The sequence below is a fragment of the Lichenostomus cassidix genome, chromosome 2 (assembly GCF_008360975.1).
Source record: "Lichenostomus cassidix isolate B80296 chromosome 2, HeHo_3.0, whole genome shotgun sequence".
NCBI lineage: Eukaryota > Metazoa > Chordata > Aves > Passeriformes > Meliphagidae > Lichenostomus > Lichenostomus cassidix.
Genome location: NC_139482.1, coordinates 9,283,747 through 9,303,603, shown reverse-complemented (window position 1 = coordinate 9,303,603; position 19,857 = coordinate 9,283,747). Strand labels below are relative to the sequence as shown.

Below are 19,857 nucleotides of genomic sequence, written 5' to 3'. Positions count from 1 at the left end.
AAACAAATGTGACAGTGACATGAAAAACTGCATAGAAAAAGCAGCGTTTTTTCAATTGCTGTTTCTCTTGTCTGCTCTTTAGAACATGCATATGTATTTACTGCAAAAAAATTTTAAAAGATCAGTTTGGGCTGCTAATAGCTTTTTTTTTTCCTTAGCCCTATGATAGTATACTAGTTAGGCAGCTTTAACATGAGAAAAATTACAGATGTTGGAAAGTGCCACTAGAGGGTTTAGAAAGAACTTTTCAAACCTTAAACTCAGGGATCAAACTGAAGTTTAACTGCTGCATGAGAACACAAGGTAGAAGAGCGCCTTTGGAATAACAATACTAAAATTTGTGCATGTTTAAATGTTTTCCACCATGTATTAAAATCAACTATAATTTCTTACCAATGTAGTGGAGACAATTAATGCATCAGTGGTTTGACTACTTTTGTAAAATGGGTGCTAAAGTCAAGTGAATACAAGCAATAAAATGACACATATCTGTTGTGTAAAGCCACCATAAAAGCATGTCCTAGATTTTCTTTCCAAGAAAAATGTTGTAAACAAGGGGTTTGATAGCCCTGGGAATTTTATTACAATGTCAGCTTCTATGGCTTTCTCTCTTGTCTGGCTTGGTACATATACCTTCTTCTCTACCTGCATTGTTATCTGAAAAACAGGAATATAAAATAACTCAGCTTTTTATATTCTGCAGTAATAAACTTTTTTGTTTGTTTGTTTTTATCTTCAGATATTCCTCTAAGCCTGTGAAGCAATATTGCCTTTATCTTCACCTCTGCATGGAATGACACATGAGAGTATTACACCAAAAATACTGGAAATATTACCCCTCAGAGGGACAATATGGCAACTTTCCACCATGCTTAAAAATCATTAATCTTTTATTATTAAGAAAAAAAAAAGCTGGGTTTCTTTTCTTTTTTCTTTTCTTTTCTTTTCTTTTCTTTTCTTTTCTTTTCTTTTCTTTTCTTTTCTTTTCTTTTCTTTTCTTTCTCTTTCCTTTCCTTTCCTTTTCTTTCTTTCTTTTCTTTCTTTTTTTTTTTTTAATGAAGGAAGAAACTTGTTAGGATCTAAGCTTTGTGCTTCACCCCCCACTTTTTTTAACCACTTTTTGCTTAGGCCTTTTGAAAATGAGAAGAAAATTGAAATATTTCTATCAGCAGATGTGCATAAATGACCTCCTGCAAAGTATCAAAATGCTTTTTGTTAGTCGCCTAGGTTCATAAATAAACAGCAAAAATGTGGATCTCTGCATTAAAATTTAGTGTCTTTAGTTTTGAACTTGTGAGAATCCCATGAGGGGAAAAAAATAGACTGTAATTATTGTGAAAACTTGTTAAGAAATGCATTTTAATGGAAAGTATTTCTGTCTTCAGGAGCAATAAATATTTGAGGATCTTGTCATGAGTGTACAATTTATGCATTCAGTGAAACTGAAGCCAGACTGGGTGATACCAGGGATCAGACATATATAGTTTTTCTCCAAACAACAGAAGCTCAGGTATGTTAGAGCCTTTGACTCTTTTTTGTGCTATATATTAGATAATTTGAAGCAGGCAGAAAATATCTGTGGTCTACACTAGATAATCTGGAGCATGCTGAGACATCTGGATCAAATAAAACACAGAATTAGAGAATACTCCATCGTGAGAATCTACTAGGATAAAATTGCATGTAAATCTATGTTTTCATTAATAATTCAATTTTTTAAGGATAAAGTTCCTCAGCAAAAATTCTCAGATTTCTATTCAATAAAGATTTCTCTTCAATAGCTTAAAACCTCTAGAGAGAACCATTAGACTGAAATAAGGTTGTTGGGTACAATAAGGTGTAATACCACATGTTGTCCTTCAGGGAAATAAACTGTTACTGAACGTGGTCATGAAGCAACAAGTAAAATTTCTTCCAAAACATGTTTTCTTGTGTGAAATCTAGAGAACTCAGGAAAACTTAGGTTTTCTTTCTTACCCCATAAACTGAATTTTCCCAATTTTTCTCATTGTCAAAAGTTATGTACAAACAAGACCTTTGGGGAAGTTATTCTGAAGAGTAGTGCCAGTATTCACTGGAAAAAACTCATCATGGGAAACTAATGGTGATGCAAGATAAGGATAAACATAGGATGGCACTACTTTGCAATAAAAGCTTTTTGAAAGAGCAAAAGGGAGAAGCAAACACACATGGCTAAGAATGGGTATAAAGGAATATTGCAAGCAAAAAGTATTAATTAAAATTCTAATGATGGAACAGGCCTAAAAAGGCAGGGTGTGAAAAGAATAAATATTATCTAAATGAAATAATTATAATCAGCTGTGTAGCTGATACAACTGATTATAGGATATTTAAGGAGAAGCCAGAGCAACCTCTGGGCCATAAGTTATTATCTTCAGGAGTTCCTGATGCACAAAAGACTGCTTTTTTAAATATTAAAATATAGAATCAGGAAACATGTGAATTAACAATTCCAAGATTCTTAAGCGAATTAATAAATATAAACAAATAACTAGTGTTTATCCAGTACATTTTATTAAAAATTTTATCATGAAGTAACTGGCCCTAATTTATCCACTAGCAGCAGACTTTTATCTTGATTTTAACAAGACTCTTTTCTTTCTATTACAACAGCAGGTATGCTAATTTCATACCACCTCGTTTCTTCATCAAAATATTGTGTGGGCCCAAGTCAGTTATCTACAGAAGTTCTTAGAAGTCAGTGGTAACCTCTTTATCAGAACTTTCTCTTGATGTATGGATAAACGTTATCAAATTCATACTACAAGACCTTGCTTCTGTTTTCCTATTTGATTGGCACGTTATCACCCCATTTTAGTTCTGATAAACTTCCATATCAATTAATGAATTACTGCGCCTAGGATCAGTGCTAGGCTGCCTAATCTACAATTATATTGTATGTTTCTCATCTTATATGCTCCTACAAGATTAATTTTTATTTCCTGTTGTTATCCTGTTATTCTCCATTATATTAAATTTGACTGGATGGGGTACTCCTCTAAATTCTGTATCCAGCTCATTTTCAAAATACATGCTGGACATATATGACAGCAGAATAATACATAGCATATGGTAAAGTGTTACTTGCCAAACAGCACATTAATTCAATCACTTTCTTTCTCTCACTTTGAAATTTCATTTTAGTTTGTGGTGCAGTTGTACTTTGACTCAGATATTGTGATATTTCCCCAGACAGGGAAATACAATGGACAATGGAGTCCAAGGCTGAGAACAAAAGACTTGAAAAAATGAGAGAACAGTATTGGTTGTAATGGAGGAAGCCAACATACAACATGGTCATTTGTAGGTGTAACTAGGCGTTAGTGAAGCTTAGAAGTGAGGAGTTCACATTAAAGTCACATTATAAGCAGAACAAGTAATTAGAAGAGGAATTCAATAAATGCAAAGATCACCCAGATTTACTGTAGTTAATATCATTGGTGTCCAAAGGGGCCATAGCTTCCTACTTCATACCTTCAGTTTAAGGTCTCAAGTTTTTCTAGGGTCTTATGCTGCTCTTGAGTTCTCTAAGTGTTACAGCCTGTAGTTGTTTTGAATTCTCTGGAAGACCCAAAGTAAATTATAATTTCGAAGCTTGGATTATCACCTACTTCTAAATCATTGATTTTGTTACTTCTTTTTGTATTGTTTGGCTGTTCTAAATTTTCATCCTGAGTAACCTAAATAAATAGATGGGGAACATACACTGTCAATGGTAAAGAGGAAGTAAAGAAGAGCAGCATGAGTCTGTGGTCAGAAATTGTTTTTGCTTAGAGTGGTCCGTTGATTCTGATGGCAGGCATGAGGGGATTTTGGAAAGATGAGTTCAATTGTCAAAATACAGATTTCTTTTCCAATTCTGCTGTGCAATACTATGCAAACAACTTTTCCTTTGATGCCATTGCCTTTCTCTGGATAATTGAGATGAGGTTACTTTCACTGCTTAAGAAAATGAAGCTTACACAGCCTTCTTGTTTGTCCATTTGTGTGTGTTTTCATAGCGTTTCAGCCTATTGGCTACATTCACTCTCCCCTCTTCCCTGCCTGCAAATATTAAGTCTCAAAGTCCTACACACTTTGTGAAAATTGGCATCTGAAGAGAAGAGAAAGGACCCTCCTTCCCACTAAGTGAAAGGTTAGCTTTTTAAAGCCAAAAGGAAAAAAACCTCAAAAAAACCAAAAACCAAAACCAAACAAACCCCAAACTCCTGGTAAATGCTGAGTTTTATCTCTGAGTGTGTGTACCAGCAAACTGATTAGGACACAGCTAAGGACAAGCAACAGCTGCCTCTTACGAAACTGGTGGCTACGTTGAAGTTATTTGAAAATCTAAAGAAATGGAAGCAGGAATGATGTGGGAACCAGGTGTTAAAGGGATACAGGACACAAGCCGCTTATAAAACCAGCTTTTTCAGTGTAACAAATCCCAGAGCAGTGCGTGTCACCCTCGGTACTCGTGTGTGTTAACAAGATGACAGAGGAGGCAGCTCTGTGTGAGGATGTGTGAGCTAAGCTTCAGGAAACACCTGTTGTGACCAAGGCGCGGAGTGACCAGCGTCTGGTTCCTCTGAGGCATCGATCAGTCTCTCCATTAATAATACCCAACAAAAGGGAACAAAGAGAGACACGAAGGTTGTTATCGGAGGGCGTAAGAGGTAGTAACCATCCAGCCGCGTACGTGACTGGAGAGACTGGGAGACGGTGCGGTTTTGTTAGGAGGAAGCACACACACGCCTTGGCACGCTTGTCCTGCTCCTGCCACCCCCAAGAGCCCTCTCCCCGCGGTGGCCCGCAGCCCCGCGCTGCTCTGCCCGCATTGCCGAGGCCGCAGCCCCGAGCGCTGTCGGGCGGGAGGTCCGAGCGGCCGCGGCGGTGCGAACCCGCGCTTCCCGGGCAGGCCTGCGAGGGAGGGATGAGCGAGCGGCAGAGGGAGGGGAAGAGCTGCTCGGGGCGGGGGAGACGGCGGGCAGAGGCGTTCGTGCGGCGGCCGGGCGCCACTAGCGGCGGCCGGGGCTGAGCCGCCTCCTCCCGGCGGCGGTGAGCGGGGCCGGGCCGGCCGAGCCCGGAAGCGGCGGCGGGTGCTGCCGGAGCGCGGTGAGCGGGGCCGGGCGCGGGATGCGAGGAGGCGCCGCCGCCGCCCTGCCCCCTGCCCGCTCGCAGCCAGCGCCCGAGGAGGAGGAGGAGCAGCGGGAGGAGCGGCAGCAGCAGTAGGAGCCGCCGCTGCGGTAGCATGAGCGGGGCAGCCGCTAAGCAGCCTCCCGGCGCGGGGTCCGCCGCGGATCCCCCCGCGGAGAACGCGGCGGCTGCGGACCCCGTGCCGGAGTCGCCTCCGCCGCTGCTGAGCGTGGACGTGACGGGTTTGGTGTCGCAGTTTGCGAGGAGCTTCGTGCTGATCTTTCCCGTGTACGTGCTGGGCTACCTGGGGCTGAGCTTCAGCTGGGTGCTCATCGCCCTGTGCGGGCTCTTCTGGATCCGCAGGCACCGCGGCGGCAAGAGCTCCCGCCTGGGCCGGGCGCTCGCCTTCCTGGAGGACGAGGAGGAGGCGGTGCGGCTCAGCGTCTCCTCCGCGGATCTGCCTGCGTGGGTGAGTGGCCAACACCCTTCGGCACTGCCGGGAGCACCCGCGCCCGGCGGGCCGGGCCTGTTACCTCCGCGGGACCTGCCTGACACCCACCCCCGCGGCGTCCCCCCGCCCCGCCACGCGGAGTGCGCCGCAGGCCGGAGGCCGGAGCCCCAGAGCCGGCCTGGCGGGAGGGACGGAGGGAGGGGGTGAGGGCATTGCATCTCCCGCGCCCCACGGCTGCCTGTCCCGGTTCGCCAGCCTCTTCCGAGACGGCGTTCGGCGGCGGCAGCGGGCGGGCAGCGTGTCCCTTTCCTCCCTCTGTCCCTTCACCGGGGTGGCCTGTCCCTGTCCCTGTCCCTCTCCCCGCTCCGCTACGCCCGCGGCGCTGCCGGGCGGTGACAGCCTGAGCCTGCCGTGGCCGGGATTTCCCTCGCAGAAATAAACTTTCCTGCAGGGTTTGGGTTTCTTTCCCCTCAGGTGCCACTGGCGCGCCCGGCTTGGCTCCAGCGCGGTGTGTGTACAGAACGCGGATGTCGCGGCTTGGGCCGTGCCTGACAAAGTTGAGATGAGAGCGAAATAGAATCGGGCTCTTGGCGCTGTTAGGGCTTTCAGTGAAGTGGTACCAAATGGGGGGTGAAACTGAAGTGGTGTTTCTGCGTGGTTTCAGAGCTGTGACAGGACTAAGGTACAGGGGCTGTGCAGGCTTTATTTGTGCATTAATGTGGTGGGGTTTTTAAAAGGCTTTCTCCGAATCTTCCTCTGAAAGTTTCAGGCTTTCTTATGAGTGTTCAGATCTAACATTACTAACTTTCTTTTTTAGCTGACATCCAGCTTCAAAGTTGAATACCTTTTCTGTGTAATTTCTCCTTTGGAGGGTTAATAATGTGTTTGATGCGGCTGCCAGTGGCAGTGTGCATCCAGGCCTCCCTGCGCCGTGCTCCGTGCTGTGCAGAGCTTGCTGCTCTCTCAGTGCCCATAGCCAAAGTGTCGAGGCTTTCTGCTGGTTCTTCCCATGTGATTCCTTTATGGACTGCTCTCTGCCCCTCACCTAGAGTCATCCCCATCTCTCCTAGGGATTCACTGCAGTGACTGCATCCAGCAGTGTTTTGATAGGAGTCCAAGTAGCTGTTTTCATGTGATCAGATTGCAATAGCTGATGTGACCTGTTCTAGCTCTACTAAGGAAGTTACGGGAGAGAATAGAGTGGGTAGGTGTGAGATGGTGGTCTTTTGCTCCTCTTTCATCATATCTTTTGCTGAAGTTCTGGTGGAAGATCATGATAAAAATGAGTGCAGTGTACAGGAGAGATTAAATGGTATTGCCTCTTGAAGCAGAGGTGTGAGTCTCATATAATGTAGTTAATAGCACTTACATTACCTGTGTGCTGTGTTTGGTTTTTCCTGTAATCACAGAGCAATATGATGGAAATGTTCTGACTTCATGCATTTAAAATGAATTAATTGAAGCTAGATTTGTAGTGGAGGGTTGTATATAGTAACAATCTGCTGGTAACTAAGCTGTAGATATTCAGGCTTAGTACTGTGTGTAAGTTTTATTTTAACTCACAATTGGTTACCTTTGATGAAATGGCAATTAATTCCTGTGTGGAGTTGTCCAAATAACTAAAGATTTAGAAAGGGGCCTCCTGACTGAAGTCAGAGGCCAAAAAAAAAAAATGGAAAGCTGGCTGCAAGCACCTGCATATATCCTATGGCATAGTGAGAAAACAACTGATCAATATGCAGGGTTTTCCAAAAGTGTGACCCTCTCACACACCACTTGGCAGATGGGTGTAGATATTTTTTGCATGTAGATTTTTTTTCTCCCTTTTTATTCATGCTCTTAAATTTTAGAGGTCTTGGTTCTTTTCTTTCTGCTATGTTCTGGAAGCATCATTCTTTCAAATAAAAGAAGCTTCCACAATAAATGCAATCTGGAAAACAGAAGACTCCTGAAAACTGAAGGCCCACTTAAATCAAAAGTGGTCTTAAATGTCTGCTGTCATAGTCCTTAAGGTTTATATGAGTCTTAGACTGCTTCCATAATGTGTCTTGAAAAACTCCTGTTATTCTTCCTTCTGCATTATGACTGTTTTCCTAGAGATGTATGGATTTCGGTTGTATTTGAAATAAGAGCTACTGGATGGAACCTGACATCTCTAACAGGGATCAGCTTTATCTATCTCAGTGTGAACTCCAAACTTAAGTGTGTTCCCCTGGCTTCTGATCATGGAAATAAATTTTATATTACCTGAGTAGGACAATGCTGTGTTTTAGATATAGGAGACTTTGTACTCTTCTGGAACTGAAACTGAGGTGTAATAAATCATTGTTCATCTAAAATTATGTGATATCTCAAAGATTTATTTGACATGTGGTATCTTCCTGTGCCCTTGATGGAGAAGAGCTTTAGCTTTGTGTGTTAGGTGTTATTCCTTTCCCCCCACAGCTTAGTATTGTGTGTTGCTTTAGTGGTTCATATTAAGTACTCAGTAATACTGCATTGGGTTATTTATTTTTAAGAAAGCAATTATTTCAAGAGAATATTTTTTTGCTGGCAGTATGCTCAGTTGCAGTTTGAAAGTGATACTGTTGTGCCACCACACTAGAGTTTGTAATGTTAATTATTAGTTTCCTAAATTAGATTTACTTCTTCCATAAGCAGGTGGTTATACAGCAGGAATATTCTGTACTTTGCATGTAAAATGAATTAATTCAACATGAATACAAGTTATGTTACTTAAAATGTCAACACAGAATTAACTACAAAAAAGTATGCACTGAAAAATACTGCATTTACTGTCTTAAAAAAATAAGATCTGTACTCACAGACTTGCTAACATGTAGTTATAGCTCTGCTGTGTGTTTGAAAGGTGTCATGGATTATGTGGGGTGGGAGGGAGCAGAGGTGGGTGCTTTTCCAAATGATTTAAAACTAGGCAGCAGAAGTTACAATGAGAAAGAACTGGAGATCAGAATGGTCTTTAAATAAAGACATTTTAAGACACAGAAAAGTCTTTAGATAAAGACATTTTCCCTTAATTTGCAGCATTTTTATGCACTAGATGCATTTTATACTGGAATTAATGTAATTTAGACACAAATATGTATAAGAAAAGTGGAATTTAAGTATCACTGCATAGAGGAGCAAAGGTAGGAAATCAGGACTCCAAATTTTTAAAGGCCAGGTATCATACTGCCTTTTATTTTAAAAACGAATAGAATAGAATTTAATGATCTAAGGAGTATAACGAATTTACTTTGTTTCTTCTCAAATCAGCCCAAAAAGTTAATCTAATTTTTCCATTTTAGGGGTGGTTCTTGCTGCTTAGTGTGACTTTCATAACATGCCAACGTATCATGTCCAACGTGTTTTTGGATTAGTGAAACTTAGGCTCCTGTTTTCTTTAATATACAGATAAAAAGCCATGCTGAATTTGTTTGCCCCAGATTAAATGTAAATTTGGCCTGGTACCAGGAGCTGTATCTGTGTGCAGTCTGTCAGCAATCAGCAGGTGACCAAAATAGGAAAAAATCTAAGCATTTTTAAAGACTTGATTCTGAGAACAGATTTAGTAATTTTTTTGTAACCCTAAGCATGCATTATGCAGAATCTGAAATACTGGACGTGATTGTAGTAAAAGTAGTGCCATGTTAAAACATTAATTACAAGTCTGCTATGGCATTTTGGGGCCTGCACACTTGCTTCTGCTCTAGTTTAAAGTGATTTTTATGGTGGTTTTTTTTTTTTCCTCTTATTTTCTCATCTACTTAAGCAAAAGGAAAAAAAACTGCCTAAATCTAAGTAGGTGTTGTCACCTTTTTAATAACACTGATTTGCAGTGCTGCTGTAAAGAAATCTGGTAGGTCTTCTTTCTCTTGGGAGGCTGTATGAAGTTCTTGCAGATTGTGAGTATTGTGAACTACTGTGCCACTGCTACACCTAGAGGAAGGAGAGAATCTGCAATTTATATGGCTGGATCAACAAAGCCTTGGTTTTTACTGGTACTGGAAAGGCAGAGGCCCAGCATCTGGGGATGTAGTTAGGTAGCTGTAACTGCAGGATCACATCTGTACTGAGTGACATTTACAGAGAAGGTTAAGGTGGTTATGCTCTTACGTGTGTTTGATATGAAGATTTCTAAACGATACAGAATCAAACTTGCTAACTGGATCTTAGGTACTTCAGGACAGGAATCTCCAAAGAATCCCTGCTGATGGATGTTATGAACTCAGCAAACCTGATGAACAGGTGGACTCTGCTATACAATGCATGTTTTTATGTGCTGTAGAAGCAAATTATGTTCCTCGTAACTTCTCATTATACCTTTGGTTAATGCCATTATTGCTGCTGCTGCTGTAGGAGCTGCAGGAGGGTTTTTATAGAGCACACGAAATTTGAAGGTGCTGAGACATTGTGACACATTCTTCTGATCCTTTCTCCAATTTAGCTGACCATGTTAGATTGCATTTACCAAGGTGGGGTTAGATGAAAAGTTACTTCCCTCTGTGGTAGCAATGTGTTAGGCAGGATCTAATCAATTTGGGTAGTGAGTACTGCAGGTGGCCATTGCTCTGGGCTGCCAGCCTGCATCTGGACAGTGTGAAGAGCTGTGAGTAAGAATAGAGTAATAACTTGTTAGTACTTAACAACTGAACTCTGTGTCCTTCTGCAGGATTATTTTTCATTTTAAGCTGCCTCTTCTAGCTGATTCATAGTGTATTGTGGGTTGTGTGTGTTTTTGTGGTTAGGCTCTCTTCTTAAAGGAAGAAGTTTAATTTGGTTCAGTATTACTTCTTGCAATTTAGGTAACCTGAGTGACATCCTGAGAGTACCATAGTTAAGAGAAATGTAAATGATGGGTTTGGGAATGGAGAACCAAAGGGGAAAAAAAGAAAAAAAAGACATTGAGCAATTGATCCAATCTCCCTGTTTCTCAGAGTTTTCAAGTTGGTGTGTTAAAGCTATGCTGAGGTAATGTCTGTCCCAAAACACCTTCTCTCATGCAGTAATGTAGTAAGCCTCACCATGTGATTCATGTATAAAGATCCCTTTCCAAAATATTTATGGGAGAAACCCACATGTTGAGCTGATGTTTATGAACATGGTATCAAACTACCAAAGAAAAACATCAGCCTGAAAGTATTACTGTGCCTCTTGAACTCTCTGTAGGTGACACAGACCTTCTAAATATGTATGTATAATACATTCTTTTTTAATCTAACAAATTATTATTACATTAAAATTGTTACTGAGTTTTGGGACTACTGCAAATATGTTCTTTAAATAGGCAGTTTGTCTGAATAACTAAGGCAGATGCGTACAAGTCTCTTTAGGGCTTTTTCTATTACGTATTTGGTATTTTTTAATTTTGCATTTTAGTCTGCTAGTGTTGTTTCCATACCTCAGTGTCTTTGCATATAAGGACTGGCCCCGCTTTAACCATATTTGAAAATGCAGGGGTCATAAGGATCTTCTGTAAAGATGGAGGTTTTATGGAAGAAAAAGAAATCTTGGGTAACAGTCAACCTTTTCTGCCTCTTGTACAAGATTCTTGTCACTTTAAATTGCTACTGCTTTTTGAGATTGTTGGCATATCACAGTTTGGTGGGGTATGCAATCTAAGATTTTTTTTTTTTAACATAAGAGCTATCTGGGAAATAAAGTTGAATCAGGGTTATTGTCAAAACATTTTCATTGCAGTTTATAGTAATGAAAGCCTGTTTGATAAATTTGAAGTATTCAAAACAATTCTTTGGTGTCCTGTTCTTTTTCTTCAAAATTAAGGAAGAGGTGGCATTTTGTTTCTGGTGGGATAAAGTTCTTTGACTTAAATTTGGTTATAAATCAAATTACCTATCTCCCAATTATCAATTCATCACTAGTTCTCTAGTTGCTGAAATTGCCTTTGGCATAACTTCTTTTGAGCTTGGCAACAATTTTATGCTGGCCATATACCCATACTGAAACTGTTTGGTTTTTTTTAAACTTCCTTTCAAATAATACCAAGTTTTAAAAGAGTGCTCATTTCTAAATATCCTCTGTAGTATCTGAAACCAGTTTGTCAGAGCCTAATAATAGTATATAAGATTCTGAAAGCAGAAGTTAATGGTTAGGAATTAACCTATGGCATTGATTTGGTATGTTTTGATATGTAGATAAAAGGAAATCAATAAAAGAATATGATTCTTCTGGACGTACTTCAGAAATAATAGATTTGGTATGAGACATTGCTAGTTTAGATGCAGAGTTGTTTGACCTGTGATATCTTTCTCTTTGCTTTTCTCTCTTCTTGGACAATATAAATTAAATTCAATACTACCCTTTTCTGAGGAAGTGAGGAATGGACACCCCACCAGCAGCTTCAGAGCTTTCCTGTGGCCTAGCAGAGGTCAGCTTCTGAGGGTTATGTACCAAGGGCCAGCAGAATTTCAAATGTAGTATGTGTAGAGCTGCTTTTGCACATTCAGGGTAAATACTGTGCCACTTCAAAGAAGAAAATTAAATCCTTATCTTCAGCTGGTGTTTGTGAACAGTTAGTGAAAATAAAGGATCTACAGAGCTGGAGTATTCAACATAGAGTCAAATGTGAATAGCAGTGGGGAAACAGTATTTTGATAAGAAAAAGGGAGAGAGTGCTTTTGTTTTAAACAACTGTTTGAATTCAGTAAATTCTGAAATGGAACTGTTTAGAGAGGTCTGATATTTTATCACTTGTAAAACTTTTGGATCATTTAGCACTGGTAAGTCTGTGTAAGACTCTTTTCAGTTGAATGAGAGAGTTCTATGAAGTTTTGAAAGAAAACGTTTGATAAGTAAGAGGGAGGAATTAAATCAAGAATTTGCTAAAAGTGTGTGAGATGGTGAAAGCCAGTTGGCAGATTCATGTGTTTGACAGAATTTGTAGTTGTCCAAGATAGCATAAACTGATCCAGGACCCTTCTTGGGTTCCATCTGCCATGCACTAAATGCTTTTCTTGTTTTGTAGCAAAAAACAAAAAAGAGAGGATCTGCACTTTCATTTCTTGGACGGCCTTAACTTTTTTGAGGTGGCTTTGACCTTCCACTGGATAAGACTAAAATTCTATTGGGGCAGGTAGAAAAAGGTGATAGTGTAATTAGAAGATGTATGTTTACTTTTTGAAAGTAACTAAATTAAAATTGTTGGATTTTTTTCTGGCATATGCCACTTTCTCTGTTTCTTAGCTGGTAGTAAAGGATCATCAGGTGTGGAAAGAGAAGCTTTACAAACTTGCCCTATCAGCTGGGGAAGTATTTGATAGTAGAGTTTTTCTCCATTAACTAGAGTTAGTTCAGATTTAACTTGCTTTATAAGGCCCTCGCATTACAAAAGCGAGGTTCAAGAATTATGAATCCTGGCTTTATGGGCATGTGTTAAACCAGCACACTAGCCTTGCTAAGTCTGTTCCATTTACCTCAGCTTTTCAAGATACTTTTTGATCCATTTTTCCTTTATAAAGGCCTGTATAATTTCCATTCTAGTGTCAAGGTTCGGGTGAGAAGCTGTATCCCATCTCCTCTTGAATCCTATTAATAGGGTGCCTGGGAGAGGGAGGAAAAGAGGTGCTCCTCAGCCTTCTTGCACATCATTTGATCCCCATCCCCAGCCTACTTCTACTGTTTTATTCCCAACAGCTTTACCAAGCTTCATGTACCAGTCTTTCAGTTTTTGTTAGATTGGTGGAGTTTTTATTTCCTTTCATTTTAACTTTTTTGTTTGGTTGGTTTGGTTTTGTTCTATGTGTTTCCTGTGATACAGTTAAAAGAGCAGCAGCGAGAAATTTAAAGCTTCTTTCTGATTGTTCCTTATTCAGGAGAACTTAAATTTTATTTGTAGGCTCTGCTCTGTGTTCCCGTGTGCTTGTTGCAGAAAGGATCAGGGGGTTAGTAAAGGGACTGATTTTGGAGTTTCAAAATGAAGTAAACGCGCACTCCTGACAAAAAGGATGTTCTGCATCCAACTGCACTTTCCCACTGCCACCTTGTGCCAGCATTAGAATTTACTTGGCCAACCAATTGTAAGTTTTCTGCCAAGTTGGGTGTTGAGCTGGCTCAATTTCATGAGTTTCCTGTGAGACCACACAAGTGCCAGTGCCTACAAAAGGGAGGTGGCGGAAGCCTGTGCTCAGGTTTAAAGTGAGATGGAGCAATGGCCTGCATAAAGAGGCTCTTCTTAGAAAAAGGGTGGCAGATAATGCTGCTGAGGTGGTATCTTTGTGGGGAAGCAAAGTTTGAACTTGAGCTGCTTATAATGTCAATTTGCATATCTAACTTTTTATAACATTTTAACTGACGTGTTAACATATCTAATCATCAAGCATATAAACTCTCAGTATTTTGATTCAGCTTAAAAGTTGACCCTGTTTTTAGTGTGTGGTTGGATTGGGTGAACTCCAGAAATCTCTCCTTACCTGAATTATTCTATCATATTTCTGTTTGTTGCAAGCTGTCATTTAAATGAGCTTTCAGTCTCCAGTTGTGGCTTACTAATGGTAAGAAATCTTTTCTGCATAAAATACAAGTATTTGCTTAAATATTAAGTGTACTAGCATGAAAAAAAAAAGTCTATCTTTAGAGAGGTTTTGTGGGAGATGAGACTTTTTAAGTCATTTGGATGCCTGTCAACTAAATAGATAGTATTAAAAGTTCTGTGCAGCAAACGTTAAAACACACAATTTTTCAAATGGAACTCCTGTTATATGAATAACCTTTGTAAGACCAACGTTCCCATATAATGAGTCATTGCACAAAGTTTTGTCTGCTACACCCTGATGTGACTACAAAATTCTCCTTAAGAGCTGAAAATGTGAAACAGGACTAGCAGTTTTCAGCTGAAGCAGTCTGGATTTATGTACCCTGAAGTTGTTACTATACTAGAAATACGAAACTAGTTTTACTTGGCTGAAAATAACTGTCATATGACAGACAAGAATTGCATTGTCATTTGGCTGTCCTTATCGTATAGCAGCATGGGTCGAGTTTACATTAGTTCAGTTGCAGCACTTTTACCTGAGAAATTTATATTTGCAGTGTAAATTGCATAACTTTTGGCATCTGTTTATGTGAAAACTTCAGTTGAGAGAGTCTAGTACAGACTACACTATTGTTTTCATAACCTTTGTTTGCATTCCTTTAGTTAGATACTGGCTCAGTGAATTATCCAAGCAGACTGAAATAGTTTCCTCTGAGAACATTTTGAAAGATGCAACACTGAATGTAAAATTAAATGTATTGACAATTCTTTGTCTTGTATTCTGTCATTGTCAATCCTTAGTGGGAAGGTAGGAAGAAAGCGAGTGAATGTCTAAGAATTCAGTGTCTTCCTGTTTCAATTTAAAAGTAAACACAGGATATGCTGAAGCATGAAGGTAGCTGTGAGACCTTGATTGCTCTGATTTGAATTAATTATGCAGTGTTATGATCCACACTTCTGCTCTTGAAGTTTGTAGGTGATCTTTTTTAAAATAGCTTACTAAAAAATTAATTGTGTGGAGGAAAACTTTGTGGGGAGAACAGAACTGGAACTTCATAGCTCAGGAAGCTCACATTCTGCTTTATATTCAAGCATTATTACTGCTTCTTTGTACAACATGGTTCTTCATGCCTTATTTCAGATCTGCATGGCTTGATAGAAAAAACCTCTGTGTCTGTGCTTTCTCAGATGCCCTTCTTGACATAGCATATTCTCTAGACTAGTGAATAAATTTACAGCTTTATATCTAAAAGCTTGACAAGAGCTCTTGTAGCTTTTTTTCTACAGGGAAGAATATTAGAAGACATGCTCTGAGCTGTGAGGTTTTGTGCAGACTTACAGGGAAAACTCTCAGGACTTGTTGGTATTTAGCATGTTAGAGCTCTCTGCATGTTTCAAGCTGACTGTTAATGTAATAAAAGTGTGATACTTTCATACATTCAAATGAGGAGATGTCTTCTCTTAATTAGTTAGTATTTCCTCATGCAGTAAGCTTGCTTGTCCAGAATTTTGAAAAATTGTAGTTTGTTTTGAGGCAAGACTTCCCTCCTCCCCCAGGCTGTTGATTCATCTTGCTAATTGTTGAACTAGAATGCTAAATTCTCTCTTGTGTGTGGCTAGGAAGTTGTCTTAGTCTAGTAATAAATTTTATGATGCAGACTAAATTTATGTCTTAAAATGCGGTGTTCCTCACTCAATGGCTTTCTCCTAAAATACTTGAACTAGAAAAAGAACGCTTTTCCACCCACCCACCCTCTGCCAGTTAAATATCAAATGGCAGCCAGGAAATGATAAGAGAGTGTATCATGGGGGGAACAGAAAACCAGTGTTCAGTCATCTGACTTGTATGTGTTAAAAGAATATTCAATAGAGATTGATATATTAAGTTTAAATTGCAGTAATTTATTGTTCTCTATTTGTTCGTGTTAATCTTTATATTGATTTATATTTTAGGGAAGATATTTGGGCTTTTGAAAGTGTTTGGGTTTCTTTTTTCTCTTAGGAGTGTGCTAGGTATGAGTAGAATGTTGATATGAATGTGCCTAAACTGTCCATGTTCATTTGATAAAATCACTTATTTCTGTCCTGTTCATGTAAGTCTTTATAATGGGAATTAATATTCTACTACATTTGGCTATGTATAAAGTTTTTTAAAAAGTTGCATATAATATGTGCTTGCTTAACATAGGTGTCTGCTATCAGAAAACATACTTGCCAACAACTATTTTTCAGTTCCTTTGTGTTTTGAAAGTTTTGCAATTATAGTTGACATTTCTTTCCCACCTGTCCTATCTGTCCTGTATTCAAGGGAATAACCAAAATGTTGCCAATCTGTTAATTTGTTACTTTTGATTTACCAAAAGAAAAGTCCTAATGAAGTTTGGTCTTGTTAGTTCATTAGAGTAATACATTACACACAGAGCCATCGCGACAGCCTGAAAGTAGATCTAATTTGGAGTTTGCTTAGTTTACAAATAAAGTTTTCATATAAGAATGTGTACTTTATTTTACTGTTTGAGAGATGAGGAGCGACAGAAGTGTTCTTTTAAATAATATTTCAGTGTTCAGTGATTTGCTTCCAGCACACACATGTCATTAATGTGTGCTTCCTTTATGCTGAACTCTTTGGTTTTCTGGCACAGCCAGGTGAGGAAGTCTGTTGTACAAGTAACACCATGACAATAAATCTGACAAAGCTATCAATGGAAGTACAAGTGTATATACCTGAAATTAGTGTTGGGTTTGGGGAGAGGGTCTGTGCAGTGGTGTTCTGGATTCGATGTAGAAGTGGTAGACTATTGTAGCTGGTAGTTCTTGTTTGGGAATAAGTGTAGACAGGACCATTGAGGACTAATGGACAACTGTAGAAGATGTTCAGACATTTACCTGGGAAATGGGCAATAGGAGAACTTGATGGGATGCTGGGAGACAGTCTGTGTTGGCTCTGGTGGGAGACACCTAAACTTTCATTTTCATTCACATCGAGTGAGTTTGGTATTTGGGATGTAGAATATTTGGCAGATTTTTTTTTGTAAAATTCTTTTTAGTGTAAGAAGTGGGGGTATTTCTTCTTGAAGTGAGCTCTGCTAAAGGGATGTAAGTGATTGTAGCTTTAAAGCATTTATCCTTGACTGAAATAACATTGATTCACATCTCTGTCCTCAGGGATCAAGCTGATAAACTGTAGGTTCAATTTATCGGAAAGCAGTGGAATATATCCACTTGCCAGAGAAAGAATATTAGTTCATCAGTGTTCCTAAAATTAATGGGTTTTAAGCTCTGACAAATCACTTTGGAATTTTCTTTGCTGAAAGTTCTGATTCGTGATTCCCATGTAACACATAAGATTCTAGTTTAGTTTTAACCTGTAAGAACTTACAAGGTCATTCGCTTTCTTGCTGGAGACTTGCAGTGCTTGGGGAAATGGTTTTTCTTTTTGTCAACCCCAATTGTCTTGAGGGTTTTCATTTGTTCTAGTTTCTTTTTCCAGCAAAGTCATGAACTCCAGCTCTGCTTTCTGCTGCTGTGGTTGTTTGCGTTGTCAGCCACGTGGAAAAAACATTCCTGCCTCTCATATTCCAGTGGAGAATGCAATGTATAAGTAAAGCTCTTACATTGTGATCTCCTACTGAGTAAGTAAAATGGAAAAAAAACTCTTGACTTGGAGCAGTTCAGATTAGTCAATGACAAGGGATTTGAGATGTCATTATTTTAACAGAAAGTAACTATATGAGCTTGTGGCAAGAGAACATTGGGGAATGAGACATTGAAATAAACATCTTAAAAAACTTTTTTTTCCAGCGTAGTTTTCAAGTCAATTTCAATTGTCGTTTAACCCTGGCTGGATGTCAAATGCTCACCAAAGTTGCTCTATCGCTCCTCTCCTCAGCTGGATGGAGAGAAAAATGCAATGGAAAGTTCAAGGGTTGAGGTCATTCACCAGTTAGCAACATGGACAAAACAGACTTGAATTGGGGAAATTAATTGAGATTTTTACCAATCAAATCAGAGTAGGATAATGAAAAGTAAAACAAATCTTACAAACACCTTCCTCTTACTCCTCCCTCCTTCCTGAGCTTCACTTTCTTCCTGATTCATTACCTCCTCCTCCGCAGACTGCAGGGGAATCTCAGCTTTGGCACCTGGAGCACTTCCTCCTCTCCTACTTCACTGACCTTGGTGTCTGCAGAGTCATTTCTCTCACATGTTCTCACTCTTCTCCTCCCTCACAGAATTACTTCTGTGCAATAATTTTTTTTCTCTTCTGAAATAAGTCATCCCAGAGGTGCTGCTGGGCTCAGCCTTGGCCAGCAAGGGGTCCATCCTGGAGCTGGCTGGCATTGGCTCTATTGGTAGGGAAATTGGGAAATAGCTCTATAGGGAAAGCTTCTGGCAACTTCTCACACAGGCCACCCCTGTGGCCCTAACCCTCCCTCTGCTCCCAAAACCTTGCCACACAAACCCAGTACAATATTAAACTGTTCAGTTAAAACAGAAGTCTTCAATGTATTTTTACAAAATGAAAAGTTCAGCATGCTTAGCGTTCGTGTCCTAATGATTTCTCAAATACATTGAGCAGTTTGGGACTGTATCAGGTGCAGAAAATCATATATGGTAAAAAGAATGGTGGACTTGACTTCAACATTCCTTGGTGCTGAAAAGAAGTAAAATATTTGTGGGTTTTTTTTCTTCTCAGAGGCTAGTTTTACATGGAGAAGCCTTTATCAAATTCTTGAAAATACTTTTTTGAGCTGGAAAGATATAGTTGCAAATTAGCTGCTATTTATGCAGATCTCTGAAAATAACTGTGGCATTTTACTCAAGGGGGTTGATTTCATTTTAACTGTCATCACTGCATTCTTCTAACTCAAGTGATGTCTTTTGCAAGAAAGTTATTACAAGTGATTAAAAGCTGCGTACAGCTCTTAGACTGGTGAAAATATCTGGTAGCTGTACAGGGCTGAGATTCAGGCCTGAAACAGCACAATCAACAGTAAAAGCTGTAAGAGAATCTATTGCCTATTAGCACACACAGTTGCATTTCCTGTAGCAAACTGAAATTTAGATACCGGGCTTGGGCACCTCATTCCAGAGATGAAGGTCTCTCCCTGCCACTTGTCTTTGGTGAATGGGAAGGGGTGAACAGAACTCTTTGCAGGAGGTCCTTTTTCTCTGTGTAACAAGAATCTACAATAATGAGGTCATAACTCCACTGCTACTTTTTACATGCTTAAATTTATCAAGGAATAATTTGGGCCACAGCTGTTAGATTTTAATTAATACACATAGTAAATATTCTGTGGTAGAACTTCTAAAAAAATTATTAGCATCTGTTATAAAATCTGCTGAGAGATTAGGAGCTGACAGTTTCTTGGCTGCAGGTACTATTCTCTGCATGGGCACAGACATTAACCTCTCCAAGAGAAATTCAGCCTAAGAAGGCTCTGCTTAGGAGCAGTCAAATAAACTGGTATTGCCATGGGCAAGATTTCTTGAAGTTTGATTTTAGACAACTTAATGACCAGGTGGTTGTTGGCAGTTCAGACAGTTGTCTTAGAATTGACAGAAATTTCTTTTCACTGACAGAATTTTTACTAAGTTGGGTTTTAGGCATTAGGTGTTTGGTTTCCCCTTAGAGCTAGAATTTGCTGAACTTAAATTTAACATACAGATGCAAATCAGTTGGAGATTATTTTTATGGCCAGTACACACATCTCCAGAGGACTGTATTTGATAGTAAGAAAATTTTCAAGATGTCAGATTTATTTCTCCAGAGACC

The 19,857-nt window shown here is 39.7% G+C and overlaps 1 protein-coding gene across 4 annotated transcripts in view; it reads left to right on the top strand.

Annotated features, from left to right (window-relative positions):
- The first annotated feature begins 5,002 nt into the window (after positions 1 to 5,002).
- The window catches only part of ESYT2 (extended synaptotagmin 2), a 77,486-nt gene continuing 62,631 nt past the window's right edge, over positions 5,003 to 19,857 (top strand). For 2 of the 4 annotated variants that reach the window (XM_085050293.1, XM_085050292.1), the window contains exon 1: positions 5,004 to 5,605. In XM_085050293.1, the coding sequence (XP_084906419.1) occupies positions 5,252 to 5,605 (354 nt within the window). In that variant the 5' untranslated portion in view covers positions 5,004 to 5,251. Of the gene's footprint in view, positions 5,606 to 19,857 lie in introns of all 4 variants that reach the window. The other 2 variants (XM_085050291.1, XM_085050294.1) reach the window with 2 other exon arrangements.